At 41.4% G+C, this 19,998-nt stretch overlaps 1 protein-coding gene across 1 annotated transcript in view; it reads left to right on the top strand.

Moving 5' to 3' along the window:
- LOC126101334 (odorant receptor Or2-like) overlaps nt 1-19,696 on the top strand; it is a 32,224-nt gene extending 12,528 nt beyond the window's left edge. The window contains exons 2-5 of the mRNA XM_049912005.1: nt 1,418-1,517; nt 4,640-4,741; nt 6,811-6,966; nt 19,574-19,696. Of these exons, the coding sequence (XP_049767962.1) occupies nt 1,418-1,517; nt 4,640-4,741; nt 6,811-6,966; nt 19,574-19,696 (481 nt within the window). The remainder of the gene's footprint in view (nt 1-1,417; nt 1,518-4,639; nt 4,742-6,810; nt 6,967-19,573) is intronic.
- Nucleotides 19,697-19,998: the final 302 nt, after the last annotated feature.

The raw sequence follows: 19,998 nt of genomic DNA, 5'->3' as shown, positions 1-19,998 counted from the left end.
AAATAAACATGCGCTCTAAATTGCGTACCCTAACTGCTATGTACACCTGTTCATCTTCGGTACTTTGGAACACAACTCGTCTAATGAACAAGCGCTCATGACTTTTAAGGTATGCGTTTTAGAGCACATGTGTACTGGACATTTTTTTCTTTTTTGGTCCATACTACCACTTCGCAAAATATGGAAAGCAAAGAGCTTGCAGTGTAAGAGATTTCTTCCACACTATTTAAAATCAAGAATATCTCATAGCTCTTATGGTATGCTTTTTAGAGCCCATTTTCACTTGACATTTGTGCTTCTATTATCGTGTACTTTCAGCCGTGTAAGTTTGCGCCATCCTTTTTGATACTCGCTGTATAGACCCAAGTCGTTGCTAGTTTTGAGACTACCTAAAATAAAGTGTTCTACCGAATTTCGATTCCGAATCTTAAAACGTTTATGGGAGGTCGGGAAAGAGATAATTATATGGGGCAGTTGTACATTGCACGACCCGGATAAGCACAGTGAATCACAAATTTCAGGACACCAAATCTCTCCTTTTGTCTTTACCAGACAAAACTGACTCATCACAATGAGACATTGATATTTTCTTATTTAGCTGATCCCATCCATGTAGAGAGTAGTTCATTCCAATAGATTCCAAAGAATTTGGGAGCGAAATGTTTTTTCAAATCGGAGTCAGGGATTCTGGTCACCTCGGAAACTGCTTGGACTTATGCTTCACATTTGACCTTTAGTGCAGTAATTTCGATGCTAAAAATTCTTTTCCTTGGTCTGTTACACCTCAACGTAATATTCATACTTCATGATCTCCATATATATGGAAACTCATTTATGACAGACTGTGAACAGCTTTACACTTCTGGTGTTTAACAACTAGGTTCTCCCATCGAGACAGCGGACTACGAAGTCAGACTCAGATTATGACGTTACATACCATTGTAATTATGAATTGTGCTGTACGCGCATGAAGAATACACAGAAGTGCAAGAGTGAAACCAGATATTTAGTGATAGGTTCGAAAATCTATACTGATTCACGTATTAGACAAGCGTTATGAGCGTATGGCCTTTCAGACTTTCACCAGACGTCCAAAACCAATTGTTGGCATAGTTTTAAACGTATATTAATACGTATTGTCTTATCGTTTTGCACGGTTTATGCTGCTATCATTCAGCGCGTATTCTCGTATTTTCTGTTAACAATGGCAACAAATGCAGAAAATATGAGCTTGTTACCCGGGACTGAAAGAACCAATTCGTCAAATAGGTCGGAGGAATAATTTCTGAAGAAGCTGAATACAGTAAATGGTTGTCCATTGTGGTCCTACGTAATGATTTTCATCAGTTTTAAAGAAAACAGTAGCACAGTTCCACTGACATTTCACATAGCATTTACAATTACGTCCTTGTTCCAGGTTCGTCACGCGTGTACAAGACGCCATGAGCCCCATAGCAATGACGCAGTTTGCTAGCAGTGTTGTCATCGCATGTATGGGGCTATTTCAAGCGACATACGTAAGACCATCTCTCTTAAACTAGGCATATGTGTTTCACTTTATGTGATCATGTGTAAAATTTCTAACCAAGAACGAGTCACTACGTACTAAATTACAGATTGTGATTTAGGTTTCTTTATGGCCATCTTACAAAAATTAGGAGCTCTAATTTATATATTGTCTGAAAAGGAAACTGAAAGAAAGGGAAAACAAAGCATGAGATCAGTTCTCTCGTGACGTATCTTAAGACATTCTCATGCATTACGTTCAAGTAAAATGCCACGAAAATGTCTTTAAAAATTCTAAACCTATCAGTTATGTGATGTATACTATGCATCTTTCAGTCCGAAAGAAAAAATCTTGCTGGAACAGTTAACATTACATTACGTCTAACAAAAAGGCAGGAGCAGTATCTCCTGGTAGATTACACAGTCACTCGTTCATGGTCATACCGGTTGACCCAAATCATCATTACGGCTCCTCACACGAGTATACTGACGCCTGTAGGCACTGCAGTCACGTGACACAGAAAGGAGAGTACGAGAGCATGCTGAAATGTAGTGCCTCCGAATTTTTTATATTTTAAATAAAAAATTATTAATATTACACATCTTTGTTCTTCATGTCAACATAGGTGTTTGTCGACGTAGTCACACGGGTAATGAACATCTTTCTCCCAACGAGAGACAAATTTGTTGATGCCCTCACTGTAGAAAGTTAGCCATTGGTGACGGAGCGCCGGCTGGTGTGGCCGTGCGGTTCTAGGCGCTTCAGTCTGGAACCGCGCGACCGCTACGGTCGCAGGTTCGAATCCTGCCTCGGGCATGGATGTGTGTAATGTCCTTAGGTTAGTTAGGTTTAAGTAGTTCCAAGTTCTAGGGGACTGATGACCTCAGATGTTAAGTCCCATAGTGCTCAGAGCCATTTGAATCATTTGTTGACGGAGCCATAACCTCAGCCCTGCTTCACCTCTTCATCGCTATCAAAATGAAGTCCTCGAAGGCATTATATTAGCTTCGGAAACAGATGAAAATCAGATGCAGGCATGTCGGAATTGTATGGAGGATGATGGATCGATGACGATGAACCCAAGGCGTCGGATTGTTGCAGATGTTGCAGCGCTGGTGTGTGGTCTGGCACTGTCGTGCTGAACGAAAGGGGGCCCCATGTGTGGACGAACTCTTCGAATTCGTGCTTTCAGTTTTCTGAGCTGTTCCTTACGTACCAACGTAGTTACGGTACACACCGCCATGTTACATGCTGCAGTTCAGAGCCCTCTTGCGGCAGAGGGCTAAAATTTGTGTCGAAGAAACGGGATAGTCTACGGAATAATATGCAGGGCAGGTAATACCTCGACCGATATTGAGAATACAATAACAATTTCGGACGCATTGCTTTTCAGCACGACCTCGTGTATAAGGGGAGCAGAGATGAATGGGAATTAGGTCTAATGACGATAAGATACGCCGATTGGGAAAATAAATGAGATAAGCTGTTTCGACAAGAGGTAGACTTTTATAGCCCCGCATCTGGGAACCAGTGTCTCGCTAATGGGTAAGCTCGTCGGTACTTAGTGCACTAATGTGAATCTCTATGCAGAGTGCTAGGTCTATCATGAGACCACGAGCAGGCGACAGGTTGTTACGTTGGGGGACTACACTGATCAGCCAAAACATTACGACCAGTGGTGGGTACTACTGCCCACTGCACTGTTGGATGCCTCATGATGACGTTGTGGGCATGCGAAGCAGTAATAAAAACATGTAAACTGATCAGTGACGGATGGAAGATTACTCTAGCGAAGATATGCGCAGCAAATGGAGAAATCCACTGAGATAAGCGACTTTGCCATAGACTAGATCATTATTGCGCAGATCGTGTGACCGAGTATGTCGAAAACGGCGAAGCTGGTCGAATGTTCACGTGCTACTACCGTGACCATCTACAGAAAGTGGCAGAAGTGCAGTGAATCTACAAATAGACGCCAAGTAGTCGGCCGACTACGCGTCTTCACAGAACTTGGGGTTTGGAAGCTTGTATCCTCTGTAAAATAGGATAGATGGCGATCTGTGACATCTCCGCCGAAATAACACTCTGCTGGTGGACAGACATGTGGTTCGGAATTCAACGTTCAGCGCTCATTGTTGAACATTGGACCGCGCAGCAAACGATCCTTAGGTGTCGACTCATTGGCCCAACGATATCGTTGATTGTGATTGCAGTGGGCTCGGGATCATCGAGATTGGACGGTGTATCACTGGAAATGACAGATGTACCACGTTTCTGCTACACCAGGTCGGTGGTTGACTCCACAAACATTGTCATACAGGCGAACTGCTGCTCGTAACCGCGCCACGGGCGCAGGCTGGTGGGAACAGCATTACAGTATGACAAAAACGCTCCTGTTCTTGCATGGGACCTGTGGTAATGGTCGAAGACACCATTTCAGCTTCCGACCACATACATTCCTACATGCTTCATGCTTTCCCTGACGACGATGCCTCCTATCAGCAGTATAATTGTCCCGTCTCGATGCCATAATCGTGCAACAGTGGTTCGAGGAGCATGATACTGAAACGACGTTAATGTCTTGGGCATCAAATTCGTCTGATGTGAATCCGATTGTTCCTCTCTGAGTCCATATCGAGCCACATCACAGCGTACAAAAATCGGCAGCCAGTTATTTACGGGTATTACATGATTTTTGCGTAGATACCTGGTGCACATAACTTTACCAACGAACTGTACAGTCGATGACAAGCAGAATCGGTGATAATGTGTTACAAAGACGGCCCAAAAACCGTTAGAAGGTGGTCATAAAGGTTTGGTTCGCCAGTGTATGTTATCTGATACCTTGTGTCATATTTTGTACAACCAAAACCAGCGTCGTCAAATTATTGAAACAGTAATTGGCGACTATTTCGTATTAGGATCAAAACCAGTCTACGGCGATCATGGTTTTTGACAAATCCGCTTCATAATCAGGTACAGGTACAATTGATGGTTAGCAACAAAGACGAAGATACCACGGCGAAAACTTACTACAACTTAAAATTATGGTCAATATGGGCCCTAAAATCTCCCCTAAAGTAAACAGCTAAATCAGTGATACACATATATTTAACTGTGTTTCATTTACAGGGAGAGGACATGAGTGTCGCACTGAAGTGCGCTTCTTACCTTCCCATTCCAGGAGGGCAGGTCTACCTCTATTGTTGGGCAGCTCACAGCGTAACCGAAGAGGTAAGTATGACGCCACAATTCGAAGGGTAAAATGTTTTTCTCTTTATTCGCATCTCGAATTCTGTACCAAAAACTGTTCTTTTCCGTTTACTGTGGCACGCTCGTTCCTCCCAGTCGAAAAGATTGCAATTCTATTGCTGCAGGAACTCTCTTCCTACGACGCAATAGGAAGCTTTGATATGTACAATATTCGTTTCTAGTCGGTGACGCAATTTTTCTCAGTCCACCTCAATTTACTGTGTAAACTCCCAGCGGCAGTAGCGTCGTCTTTGCTGAAGACAGTTCCCTCATGGAGTGAGCGGACTTCGAGAGTCGACCACCCATTTCACTTGTTTCTCCGTTGAATTAGTACCTACTTGACTCGACTTTGGTATGACTCAGTTCGGTCAGGACTCAGACTTCGCTTCTCCTTCTTGAGTGACTCTTTTCAGCTGTTGACGCACTTGTACACATTGAGGCCTGCAACGATTATATGAGTACTGAGTATGTCCTTATCAAGGCATTATGGACGCTAAATAAGTCCCCTCATGTGTCCCACGTCTGACACTAGGCAGATCCTCTCTGTTTATTTGTTGTTCACTCATCTTAATAAAGACTAGCATGCCAGTTACAATATACGAATTGTGAGCACGATTCCTTCACTATATATTTTCTAAAGAACTTCATAGATACTATGTTAACAGCACTATGTTACTTCTGGACTTCCATGGACATATACAGGATGTAAGATGTACTAAAGATTGATCATTACTTTGAGTATAATTTCTTGCTAGTTTCTGCATGTTTCTAGAGCGCTTCTGTTCCGAAATTATGTACTGAATTACTGGTAACTGCTCCAGCCATTAAAAGTTCTTTATTTGCACCATGACTAGTTTCGACCTTTGCACTGAAGCCATTTGCTTGAATGGAGAACTCGCGTTACAAATGCCACCAAACGCTGTAGTTAAGGAGGATTTAATGAACAGTTAAAAACTGTACATAAGAGAAATGTAGAAGTTTCGTCATGAAATAACTACAAGATTACACATGTACAGAGTAATACAGAACAAGAACAAATAAAATTTATTGTGCATTGCGTTTTGTTGAACCGAAGTCAAATGATTGGCATGCCTTAGCATTAAAAGGAGCTATATTTTGACACCTCCGAAATTTTAAAGAAATGCTTGCCTTACCAATGTACATTTTTGGTAGCTATTTAGATTTTATGAACTTTTAAAATAGTTGCGGTAGGCTATGTGTATAGGTCAAGCGCAAAGTTACATTCTTGCGCGTAAGCGGGTAGATGTTGAAACATGGGGAACAGCAGCGGCAGCTATCGTGCCATGGACACTACGTGTGCTGCTTAAAAGAAATTGTTTACTAACACAGCTATGAAATTTCAATGCGGCTTTGAGGAAAGATATTGCCTTCCTGTTCGTCTTTTCACTTCATTTTTGCAGGTGTGCATCATTATCTGTTTCGTCATCCTTGTCCATTTTGTATCCCTTCTTCATTGTTTGAAGAATTAGGAAGTTTTTTCATTACTGTATAAGGAAATGTGCTTTCTGCGTATCACCATAGTTATAATATATGTTTCTTGTTGCGTGTCTTAAATTTACTTCCCGTTTGTTAGTTCTGGCTAGCTTTACAGTCAGAGCTGTAGATTTCGCAGCAGTCACCACTTTGTTTGTGCTGATGCTTGGTGTTAAAAGACGTGACAGTGAAGGTTGCCACGTGCACATCATGTTCTTTAAAAAGATTGCTTAGTTTAAATGAGACATGGTCGTGGAAAGGAAGCACACACGATGGACGGTATCCAACAAAAATTCATCGTATCATTTATAAAAAGTTTGTTTGTATAAAAATGCCAGTTTCAGATAACACTAAAATAATGACCGCGATGTAAAAGCCGAAATTTTCGTGGAGTAAAGTGAAGAAGTTTTTAGCACCTAGACCTGTTACTCGTTAAGTCAGTGACACTTTTGTGTGATCCAAATACTCCCTGCACAGTATGCGAGTTGGGTGGTACTAATGTTTTGTGTTGGTGTAAACATGATTTTACAGTGGAACCGTTCTACACGTGTTCACAGGCAGCGTCGGTGTCCACGGCGGCATACAGCTGCTCATGGGTGGAGGGCAGTGCGAGATTCAAGCACGCTCTGAGAATCCTCATCGTACGCGCACAGAAACCGCTGGTTCTCACCGCGGGACACCTCTACCCCATCAACAGAGGTGCCTTTCTCTCGGTAAGCGATTGTCATTATCCGAAAAGAGACGAAACAATCGACTTGCGGCCTCTAAATTATTGCTGAATAGTTAAACAATATTGGTACAACAGGAAAATAGACATGAACTTAATAAATGTGAGTGACAGTCGACATTTAACGAAAGTACATTGTGCTACCTATATAACAAAGGAATATTTCGTGCTTTTTACTAACATACGATTCACTGAAAGCAAAAACATGTGCATCAGTTCCTAAAAGATACAGAGCTAACTGTACTTCAACGAAAATTGTGAAATTTGAGAATAATAACTCACTTAAACTTAGTCCTCATAAATAGCAACGTCCATTCACCACCCGCAGCCACGTTTCATAAACTTCTCACAAAGAATGTAACCCAGCAGTTACAGTGCCTAATGATATCTCCAGATAAGAATTTTTCATTACATGTTCGGGGTGCACTGGAGGAGGTGACTTGCAGACCTCCAGAAATAGAACCCAGCTTCTCTCTACAGCACTACCTCAATAGGTGTGCTCAGTGGAGAAAGAAATGAATGTGCATGGAAAGGTTGAAATTTAGAAATGAAAGTTAATTAAGTTATAGTTCGGTTTTATAGCCTTTATCAATAAATTTATATCTTATGTTTGTGGAAACTCGAAGTTCCATTCATTAAAAATCTCGACATACTATCGACTGAGACAGTGACAAACACAAACAGAAAAACTTGTTACTTTTGTCTAAAATCGCACATTTATGTTGCCTATTGGCTGTGCGTTTCAATTTCAAGTACCATCATCAGGCCATCCGCTGGGAGACGGTTGTCAAATTCAATTCTGAAGAATGTGTTCCACACACTCACCTACTTGGAAAGTGAACTTGGGACTGTGCATCAGAGAATAGTTAGGTTACGGTAGCCTGCTGCTAAAATTGGTACCCTCAAGGCAAAACAAACCAGCGATTGTAGGATCAAGCTAATACTTTTATTTAATTTAAATTAATGTCTCAACTTTTGCCATAGCAATATATATATTCGCAGCCCTTGCCGAAGGAGAAAGTTCATTTCGAGATGAAGAAAATTTTATACAGAGCTCACTATCGTCTGTTGTGTTACGGAACTGTTTGTCATAGCGGAAGAGACCTGTGACCTTACAAGAGACAGATGTCAAGGGAGGACGGTGCAAGAAACCTCCTCACAGGTGGTCTACCGAAAGAAGCCATATTCAGACTTTGCTCACACTGGGGAATTCGCCACCTGTGTCTTGTGAAAAGTGAAATTGTGACACCTTCACACCACGCCAGGGCTGCAGTACAGCTGACATAGCTAGAGGACGGGGCCACCGAGGGTGTAATGTCACGAGTGCTCAACGATCATGCCTCATGTCCCCTTGTGCTCGAGGAAAAGCACTGCCGTTACAGAAATAGTGGAAGACCTAATTCATATAAATACGGGCTTGGTCAACAAGCATCAACTGTCACCGGCGTAAGCTAACATAAGAAGCCTATGTCATTGCACATCCCAAGATGGATCATCAAGCTGTCGCTCTCATCCAATGTCTTCACCATGCTGTAGAATAATAAGCACTACCAGTCACAATATAAGGTGAATTTCTTAAAGCACGACTGGTCTTGAGCTTCTGCCAATCTTCAAGTCGTTCACATATAATTACATGTTTCAGTGTCAGTGTTGGAGATCATGTCTAAATAGACCCAACTGAAACTACTGGAAGTTGCTAGGGGATATGTTTTGTTAAGTATTTTAGTACTTACATACATCTGGAAAATCCATGTAGTTTCCACATTAATTCATTACATTTTATACAAAAATATGTCAATTTTTTTACACATTAACTGTGTACTTTACATCATAGCAAATACAGGTGCCTTTGATGCAGTAGATGTCAATAACTTCGGAAGCACATAAACTCATAATATCCAAAATGTTTACGAATGAAAACAGAGGTTATGGTCAAAGAGTTTATATCAAAGAAGTTCAAAGCTGTTAGACATACATAAAAATAAGAGATATTACCGATTATTAAAATGAAATTTTTCATCAGTATGGAATCACACTGAGGTTTAAAATATATACAATAGTTACTAGTAAATTATATAATGCTTTAATTATTATCTTTCTTTCAGGAGCACTTTCATAGCACTTTTAGTTTGAAGAAGTTTCATTAAAGTGGTGTAGAAATGACCTGTTTGCTAGGTCTGCTTCTTCATTTACAGTGAGATGTGGTGAGGTGATGGTATGGATGTAAATTTCAAGCTGTACAAGATTTATTTTCTGTCGTTTGCTGACAGTGCATAGTACCTGTAGATTCTCTTTAATAGTTGCGACTGAGTGGCTCTATTATTTCTGATGTGCTGAAAAAGTGGATGTATCAAAGTTATTTAACCGGAAAGAATCCTTGTTATCCCTGTACCTTATAGTGAAACTCTTTCCTGTCTGGAAAACGTAGAACTGGGGGAAATTGTCACATGAAAGTTTATTGATACCTGATTTGCTGTGAAATTTCCTGATTGTCTTCCTGCAGTGAATGAGACGCCCTTGTAGCTTACTGTTAGTGCTTAGAATATTTGAATACCACTGTTACGAAAAAGGTTAGGAATTTGGTATACAGTTTGGAATGAAAGGAGACACGAACAAATGTATTTGTTTGGTAGCAGTCTGATTTAGGACGTGCTCATTGATTATTTTTGGTTGTGTTGTTAAGTTCATAAATTATGTCATTGTTGTATCCATTCCTGTGTCCAGTTCCATTCATAATTTTAATTTCTTTTTGTTCATCAAGAGGAGTGTGTGGGACACTGTGTATACGATTCAGCATAGATCAGAAGAATTTCATTTTGTGTGGTGTTGGGTAACAGGAAGAGTTGTTTATGGCAACATCAATAGTCGTTATTTACATTATAGGTCGTAATATCGAGAAAATCGATTATTTTATCTACTAGATGTTCTACTGTGAAATTATGTTGTTGTGCATATCCTTCAGCACTAACAACAGGTGGTTGATAAAGATTACAAAGTTATATGATTTGCCAGTAACTATTCCATATAATATAAATGACAATGTGAGTTCCATAATCGTGTACCTATTCCATTTTCATAATTTTTGATATCTGTTATATTTTTGTGTGTATATAATCCTTGCAACCTTTAGACGGTTCAGACGAGGATGATTCAGACGTGTCAAGTTCAGATGAGAGCCTTAAGAATGCCCCCAATATGGTGGCAATAAATGCAAATGTGGAGCATTTAGGAAGTGCAGGGAGTATAGCACCAGTTAAGTCGTTGCTACAATTCGAGGACCTAGTCTATCCACCCCAACATTTACACCCAATTACGGAAGAATTCATTAACCAGTTCGGTACTACTTGCCTGTAGGATAGGAAGACAGGTTCTGTTGATCGATTTTGAGTTACTATAACAATAAATATACATTTATTTTTATCATAAGCAAAAAAAAAACAGTTTTCAAACATTTTTGCAATGTATCACAAACAAACGTCCAGCACACATAAGTTTCTTTTTTCAGAATATATACTTCCTGACCACAAATCCTTAACAGTATCAGAGGAATTAAGGACAAAGACTTCTGACAAAAATCGAAAACTATATCTAAAATCGGCACCGTTGTATAGAATAGATAAAAAAGTAGTTATAAAGAAAAGTTAAAAGCCAAATTCAGAAATTCTTATTGAACTGCGAAATTAAAATTTTCAACACACAGAGCTGTAAAAATTGAGAACAGTAGCTTCCCTTTTAGATAAAGCATCAATGTCTGCTGTTTCACTTGGCTGCCATTAACAACCACCATGGTAGACGATTATCTGTCCCTGTCCTCATAAACGTTGTACATGAAATCTAACAAAGCAGTGATTCATCCACAACAATTCCGAATTAGACACAGAATACAGTAATCCTTTATCAACATTGTTGTTGTTGTTGTTGTTGTGGTCTTCAGTCCTGAGACTGGTTTGATGCAGCTCTCCATGCTACCCTATCCTGTGCAAGCTTCTTCATCTCCCAGTACTTACTACTCAATCTGCTTGGTGTATTCATCTCTTGGTCTCCCTTTACGATTTTTATCTTCCACGCTGCCCTCCAATGCTAAATTTGTGATCCCTTGATGCCTCAGAACATGTCCTACTAACCGGTCCCTTCTTTTTGTCAAGTTGTGCCACAAACTCCTCTTCTCCCCAATCCTATTCAATACTTCCTCATTAGTTATGTGATCTACCCATCTAATCATCAGCATTCTTCTGTAGCACCACATTTCTAATGCTTGTATTCTCTTCTTGTCCAAACTATTTATCGTCCATGTTTCACTTCCATACATGGCTACACTCCATACAAATACTTTGAGAAACGACTTCTTGACACTTAAATCTATACTCGATGTTAACCAATTTCTCTTCTTCAGAAACGCTTTCCTTGCCATTGCCAGTCTACATTTTATATCTTCTCTACTTCGACCATCATCAGTTATTTTGCTCCATAATTAGCAAAACTTCTTTACTATTTTAAGTGTCTCATTTCCTAATCTAATTCCCTCAGCATCACCCGACTTAATTCGACCACATTCCATTATCCTCGTTTTGCTTTTGTTGATGTTCATCTTATATCCTCTTTTCAAGACACTGTCCATTGCGGTCAACTGCTCTTCCAAGTCCTTTGCTGTCTCTGATAGAATTACAATGTCATCGGCGAACCTCGAAGTTTTTATTTCTTCTTCATGGATTTTAATACCTACTCCGAATTTTTCTTTTGTTTCCTTTACTGCTTGCTCAATATCCAGATTGAATAACATTGCGGAGTGGCTACAGCCCTGTCTCACTCCCTTCCCAACCACTGCCTCCCTATCATGCCCCTCGACTCTTACAACTGCCATCTGGTTTCGGTACAAATTGTAAACAGCCTTTCGCTCCCTGTATTTTACTCCTGCCACCTTCAGAATTTGAAAGAGAGTATTCCAGTTAACATTGTCAAAAGCTTTCTCTAAGTCTACAAATGCTAGAAACGTACGTATGCCTTTCCTTTATCTTTCTTCTACGATAAGTCGTAAGGTCAGTATTGCCTCACGTGTTCCAACATTTCTACGGAATCCAAACTGATCTTCCCCGATGTCGGCTTCCACCAATTTTTCCATTCGTCTGTAAAGAATTCGCGTTAGTATTTTGCAGCTCTGACTTATTAAACTGATAGTTCGGTAATTTTCACATCTGTCAACACCTGCTTTCTTTGGGATTGGAATGATTATATTCTTCTTGAAGTCTGAGGGTATTTCGCCTGTCTCATACATCTTGCTCACCAGATGGTAGAGTTTTGTCAGGACTGGCTCTCCCAAGGCCGTCAGTAGTTCTAATGGAATGTTGTCTACTCCCTGGGCCTTGTTTCCACTCACGTCTTTCAGTGCTCTGTCAAACTCTTCACGCAGTATCGTATCTCCCATTTCATCTACATCCTCTTCCATTTCCATAACATTTTCCTCAAGTACATCGCCTTGTATAGAACCTCTATATACTCCTTCCACCTTCCTGCTTTCCCTTCTTTGCTTAGAACTTGGTTTCCATCTGAGCTCTTGATATTCATACAAGTGATTCTCTTTTCCCCAAAGATCTCTTTAATTTTCCTGTGGGCAGTATCTATCTTACCCCTAGTGAGATAAGCCTCTACATCCTTATATTTGTCCTCGAGCCGTCCCTGCTTGGCCATTTTGCACTTCCTGTCGATCTCATTTTTGAGACGTCTGTATTCCTTTTTGCCTGCTTCATTTACTGAATTTTTATATTTTCTCCTTTCATCAGTTAAGTTCAATATTTCTCCTGTTACCGAAGGAGTTCTACTATCCCTCGTCTTTTTACCTACTGCATCCTCTGCTGCCTTCACTACTTCATCCCGCAGACGTACCCATTCTTCTTCTACTGTACTTCTTTCCCCCATTCCTGTCAATTGTTCCCTTATGCTCTCCCTGAAACTCTGTACAACCTCTGGTTCTTTCAGTTTATCCAGGTCCCACCTCCTTAAAATCCCACTTTTTTGAAGTTTCTTCAGTTTTAATCTACATTAATCTATACTGAGGACACGAATATAGTCAATCACACACTACAATTTATCTCCGTTAACACATTCAATTATAACTCTCTGCTTTTTAGGATTTACAAAACTATTCTGCGGGCAGTCACATTAACACAGTCTGATATGAAATTTGCAGCTAAAAACTAAAATAATAATTCAATCAGGCCAGTCAAATTAAGGAAGGCAGTTATGGAAGTATGTATTTCATCACAATGTTTTATGAGCATTTGCAAAGAAACAACTTCAGTACCTACAGGAGGCACTGTCTTTCTTAGTTCAGCTAGTCCTGTTCACATTCTAGTCATGCCATACCAGTCAGTGTTCTGAATGATAGAAAACGAAGGCACCATAGCAACTTAACATCTGCACGCCACATGTTGCACCAGTGCTAGAGTCCCCTCTGCCCACCGGGCTAGAAGACAGCTCATCTGAAGGTGGATAACCACCAATGTCAACAAGCCAGCACTCGACTCGCAGCAATCTTCGCTAGAGTTGCCCGTTCTCGACTGTCAACAAAGTCACAGCTCGACTCACACTGCACCCCCTTTACTTAAACCACTGCCAGGTTTTATACATTCCGCCAGAGAGGTATAACGTCATTGTCCAGCGACTTACCGACCTGCAATAGTGCCAACCCTGGTATCAAAGGAATAATAGCGCAACATTTGGCACACCAGCTATTGAACGATGGCACCAGTGTGGAAACCACTAGTATGTGGGGAACAGTTACCGCTACAGTACCAAAAGAAATCATCAGATGCTGATATAAATATAGATTCCGTTGTGATTTCATTGAATCTGAAGATTAGAGATTATCAATTACAAGTGATACAACAAAGCCTGCATCTGCGGATCCTTGGATCGTTATCAGCATAAACAAATGCTATTTGGGTTACAAATGCTCCGGCCACATTTCAACGGTTGTTGGATTGAAAATTAACGAATCTGAAGACGAGACATTGCGTTGTGTAACCTAATGACACAACTGTGTTTGCAAAATATGTAGAAGAACGTGTGTAACAGCTGAAGGAAATTTTTAAGAGGCCATTTTCATACCTGACCATAAGCATTGAAAAGTGGTATTTTACCACTACAAGAAGTGAATTACTTAGACATATGGTTATCCAGGATGAAATAAAAATGAATCCGAGAGTAGTATTTGAAGTTTCCCAACACTGCCGACAGTAAAGACTTACAATCCTTGCGTTTAGCTGTTACTGCAGTAAGTTTGTAATGGAATTTGCCGATACTGCTTACCCACTCAAGCATTTGTTGGAGAAGGATGTCAAGTTGCAATTGACAGAAGAACGTCAAGCCATGTGTCAGAAACTGAAGGAATGAACAGCTAACCCTGTGTTGATCTTCAGATTACGAAAAATATCTTACCACGTGTTCCTCGGACCCATACAGTGGGTTGCGCTCTTCATATGGAAGTGTAAGAGAAGGCGCATCCAACTGCTTATGCTTCATGACAGTTGTCTTAGGGTGGAAGTATTTACTCTGCTACTAGAAAGGAGACATTAAGTTTGATAAATGGTGTGACAATAAATGTTGTGACGTACTTGTGATATTATGTTGGTCAAGAAATTTCTAGCACTGACTGATCACTGAATGGGGGAGGGGGGGGGGTTATGTTTCAGGGATTCATGAAACAGATTTACAGAGCGAGCATTAAAAATAAATGAATCTGTCCTTCACAAATTGCATAAGATACATGGTAAAGCAGATGGGTTTAGCACAAACATTGTTGTAATACGAGCAGTGGGTCATAGATTTGCGGAATGGAAGATAGAACTAGCTGGTCATGCAAATTGCAAGCTACTCACAACACTGTCACAGTTTTATTTATTATGATGCGGTGTGCAGGAAGAATATGCTTGCGCCACATGTGGTAGTGCCTGCTGCATGTAGGAAGATATATTAAAGGAAGCACATGAACGCGTGTTTTCTACTTGGGGAGGTCACAGAACCCTAGACGGGAGTGTAGCTCAACACCACAGTGGAGAAAAAGAAAACAAGATGTATATCAGTACGTAAAAACCTATTGTCATGTGTACAATCAGCAGATGTAAGTCAACAACGAGCTCCACTACAGATGTTTCCAGAGGCAGCTAAGTCTTTCTGTATTCCTTTCTACAGATGTATTAAGATCTTTTAATGAGACGCCAGCGGGAAATCGCTACATAATAACTATTGTAGATCATTTCTTCCTGTATGTAGTAACAATCACTATTCGAAACCAACAAGCAGACGCAATAGCACATGTAATGCTGAATAAACGGCTAGCGAAATTCGGCGTTCCAGTGACAAGAATCATGGAAAATGACAACAAAATTAAGTCAGACCTGATGACTGATAAACTGCAAACCAGCCCACTAAATCCACAACCTAGCCCAAGGATGAATTGCTTTCATCACACCGTTGGTAGGAGGCTCAGCTATTATGTCAATAGCCATCACAATTACTGGATGAATAAAACGTTCTCGTATTTCAAGCTCCGTCAATTCGAATAAAATACTCGATCTTTCGATGAACATCTCAGCCATCGTCGTCAGGAATTCACTGACTACCGGAGCTGCTACGGTTTCTCGCTTATATAGGCATGTTGACATTATCAGCAGCCAATCAAATAGTCCCGGGCAGTTAGCGGAGCTATTGCCTGTGGCAGCACCGGTGACGTCAGGTGGCGCCAGGGCAGGCGCCATGTTTGAAACTACCGCTTCCTCGTCTTTGCTTTCTTTCAATTTCCAACGCCCACCCCCATGCCTTGCTGAGTGTGTACCCCTGGTCTCCGCTGAAATTATTGTTGTTCAAACGAATCTCGGCTGCTTCCTTTATAACGGAGTCCCAATATGTAGAAGCATGAGTCAACACTTTTGTAATTTCGAACTGTATTTTATGTCCGTTTTCTTGGCAATGCTCCGCTATGGTCGATTTGTCAAGTTCACTTTCTTTTATATGGCGCTTGTGGCCAGAACAACGCTCCACCACCGTTCGAATTGTTTTTCCGATATACTGGGTGATCAAAAAGTCAGTATAAATTTGAAAACTGAATAAATCACAGAATAATGTAGATAGAGAGGTACAAATTGACACACATGCTTGGAATGACATGGGGTTTTATTAGAACAAAAAATACCAAAGTTCAAAAAATGTCCGACAGATGGTGCTTCATCTGATCAGAATAGCAATAATTAGCATAACAAAGTAAGACAAAGCAAAGATTATGTTCTTTGCAGGAAATGCTCAGTATGTCCACCATCATTCCTCAACAATAGCTGTAGTCGAGGAATAATGTTGTGAACAGCACTGTAAAGCATGTCCGGAGTTATGATCAGGCATTGGCGTCGGATGTTGTCTTTCAGCATCCCTAGAGATGTCGATCGATCACGATACACTTGCGACTTCAGGTAAGACCAAAGCCAATAATCGCACGGACTGAGGTCTGGGGACGTTGGAGGCCAAGCATGACGAAACTGGCGGCTGAGCGGCACACGCTACCACATTCACAGGGCGCACCATACACGCCAGACACTCGAAGAGCAATGTCATCTTTAACAGGGCGCAACATATCTCGTACCTTTGGAGCGGGCCGGAACACTGGTCTTAGCCCCTGTTTCTGCAGCAGACGTCTTAAATTGCTGCTAGTTGCTCCACAGTATGGCAGGAATGCAGTCCTTTAGGCCTCTTCTACTGATTCACCAGGTGTCTTTCATCGGCGGCCCTTGAAAGAGTTTGCGATGTGTCTTTTGCTGTATCCATTTTCCCCGAAAATACGTTTTAAGTTCTGCAATTCAGACCGTAGGTGGTCGTCATCAGAGATAACCTTGGCTCTATGAACCAACGTGTTCAGGACCGCTTTCTTGTGAACAGGATCGTGGAAACTATTGACGTTCAAGCACCGATCAGTGTGTGTTGGTTTCTGGTACTGTGAATGACCAAGGGGCTTGAAAACCGAGACCATTTTATTCATGTATGCCGTCGCGAAAGACTCCGAGGTCACATGATTACTGGATGTTTCCATTCCATATTTAGTTTGAAAATATATCACAGCACAGGACTATCGCTACAAGAGTTAGTCTATAGAAAAAAAATACCCTCACCATTTGAGGTTATCAAACCAAAAATGGTTAAGAATGGGGAATTTGTAAGCAACTTCACTAGAAGTTTGAAGGATGTGCGGAAGTCCGTACAAAAGGCGAGTACCAAGCCCTTCAGTGTTAAGAAGGAATGAACACCGTAATAACACATTACAAGAATGTTGGGTAGGCAGTGGTAATGCCCTGAAAGGTAAGGCAAAAATATTCGTCACTAGGTACCATGGTCGGTACCATGCTGTTGAACTGACGTCGCATTTGAATGTTAAATTACAGTTACCTGCGTGCACGGCTGTTGCGCACATGGTGTGCCTTTGCGCTTTCTAAGGAGCGCTGAAGCAGAATCACTCACACAAGCCACTCACAAAATGCCATATTTTTCATTGGTAACGTAACTGACTCTTGAATACAATCGGTAGTGTGGTAATGGGTGTGGATCTTGGCCAATGGATAGTCCATATAGGGGTGGAGGAGTAATTTCAGAGTCCTTTCTTCAGTTAGCATTACCAGAATTGTATATGGTGAAACTGCTTAATTTCTTGAGAGACGGAGTGCATTCTCCATCAAAAAAATGTGTACTGGCATTTTTTTTTCGTGTGTGTGAATTTTTGGTGGCTGCGTTAATTAGAGCGTACTTTATGTACTTCGTGTGTACATCTTTTTCATGGTGGTGATGTTTTTTCTTCCATGGCAGGAATGTTTAGTGCGTTACATTGTCGTCTCTTGTGGTGTGATTTTCTCTTGCGCTACAGTGCACTGTTGGGACGCAGGAGATAGATGATGCAATGCCTTTAAGCAATTTTCTTATGGCGATTCGTGTGGGACTAATACTATTTACAGCACGTTAAGGGTTTACCAATCATTATGGGTAGAGTAGTGTATGGGTTTGGAGGAATCAACGCTAACAGCAGTAATTCATTGCGAAAATTTTATTTTTGCTTAGTTATTTGTCTTGTGAGGAACGGGTGTTGTGGACTGCTCATTTTGTTTTGATTCATTCGGCTGTGTACTTAAGAAGGAGTTTACTTCATTGTAATTAAGACATTGTTATGGTGACCTGCGTGGAAGTAACACACCGGGAAGGGCTTGAAGTATAAGCCCTATCTAAGTTATCCGGATTACTACGAAAGCATATGAGGTGCAATTATTCCTAGGATGAGCAGGAGCAGAAGGATTCCCATGGGACATACTGGTACGGCAACCTCATTTACGGAGCGGTGGTACATTGGATACATTCCATGTATCAGCCCAAAGTGATTAATGTGGGCTGTTATGATCAAGGCCAACCTTGGGGCACAATACCACCAGAGCTGCAAGGCGATGTTTTGACATCTTCAGACTAACGTTTCAACACCCGCCTACAATAACCAGAACTACAGTTGTGCATCTAGTACAACCAAGTTTAAAATAGCAAAATCTTTGTTATACTGCCCAGATAAACCATTGAATGTGTGCCCTGAGCCCAGAACCTAACCTACCTCAATGACAGAATGTATCCTGAACTTATTCACTCACTGGACGAACTAATAACAAATCTGATGGGACCCATTACTGCAGAGCAGCTGCTCCAGCTTGTGCAGCAATACTATAATGATCAGCACCATATATTCATGATGATAAGTGTACCAGTTTCGGCTACAGCTGTGGTCTTGATTCTGCTTTGTGCAGATTGATTTGAAGCGAAAAACCGTCCACGGACCTGAGCTTCCTTCACACTGGATAGGCAACTGGATCAACTTTGGGAGGTATGGATTACCTAGTAAACTGGCAATGGTTGAAGCTGAAGTAGGATAAGGAAAATCTAAATTTGACATACTTTTCCTTAGGGAGTGAGAAATGTATCCACGCCTCTTCCAAAAGGATAGGCAGTATGTGATTGGTGGACTGTATCTTCTAAAGGGCTTCTAAAGGGGGGGGGGGGAGCATGTTGTATCATTGTACAAGAGACGTCTGACTAACTGAGCAGACAGATCTCAAGCCAGGGTAGCGCAAGAGCCCCCATCCCCCAGTGAGAGATTTCCCGCGAAAGAAACTGCATTAAGGCTATGCTGGCACTGCAGAACTCACCACCTGTGTCGCCTGAAAAGTGGAGCCCAATGGCACTGGGTGGTGCCCCATCCTGCTTCAAGTAAAAGTGGCTGACCAAATTTACATGAGTACTTCCATTAGTCACCAACAGGAGTCAGCTAAGAGCTAAGGCCTAGGCCCGTCTACATCAGTCTGTCACTGCCAGAGACTGTGTTCACTAGTGGTAAGTTTTGCACCCATGCCTAAGTACAAACCCTGCTGACTTGGTACCTTACAGCTGGAGGGCCATCAGCTGGCTGACTTACATCCACTATGAGCCGCCTACCTTGAGAGTCAGTAGTTTGTGATTGGGCCACTTAGCCAACCAATCGTCACTGCCTTGTGTGGGTATACAAGGCATATATTCGTCTCTCTGTGCAGGCAAATTCTACTCCAGTTCTTCGCCATGTACAGGGAAATTCTCCAGTTATTCTTCACCTTGTGTGGGCAACTCTCTTGGCTGCCAGCCCTGATGCTGCTGTCTGCACTGTGGCCCACTGCTGAACAGTGTCTTACTGAATTCTATACTGAGTTACGCAGCTGTCTAGGTTAATATAACCAACGCAATGGAGCGCCACTTTGCAGCCACGGGTGATGTATTATTATTGTGGTTTGTCACTGAACCTCGGTACCCAGCGCAACTTACAACATGGCTGTCTTCATCATTGGGAGATCCAACCCATTCTTCGTACTGAAACTTAACTTACGATATCTGTATTTCACGTCGCGGCGTTGTACAGTAACTCTCAAAATGTGAAGCCACCCCTTCCTGAAGCTGATCTGTTTGATGACACATCACCCTTTGT

This window comes from Schistocerca cancellata, chromosome 9 (assembly GCF_023864275.1).
Source record: "Schistocerca cancellata isolate TAMUIC-IGC-003103 chromosome 9, iqSchCanc2.1, whole genome shotgun sequence".
NCBI classification, from domain to species: Eukaryota; Metazoa; Arthropoda; class Insecta; order Orthoptera; family Acrididae; genus Schistocerca; species Schistocerca cancellata.
This window is presented reverse-complemented; position numbering and strand designations above follow the sequence as displayed.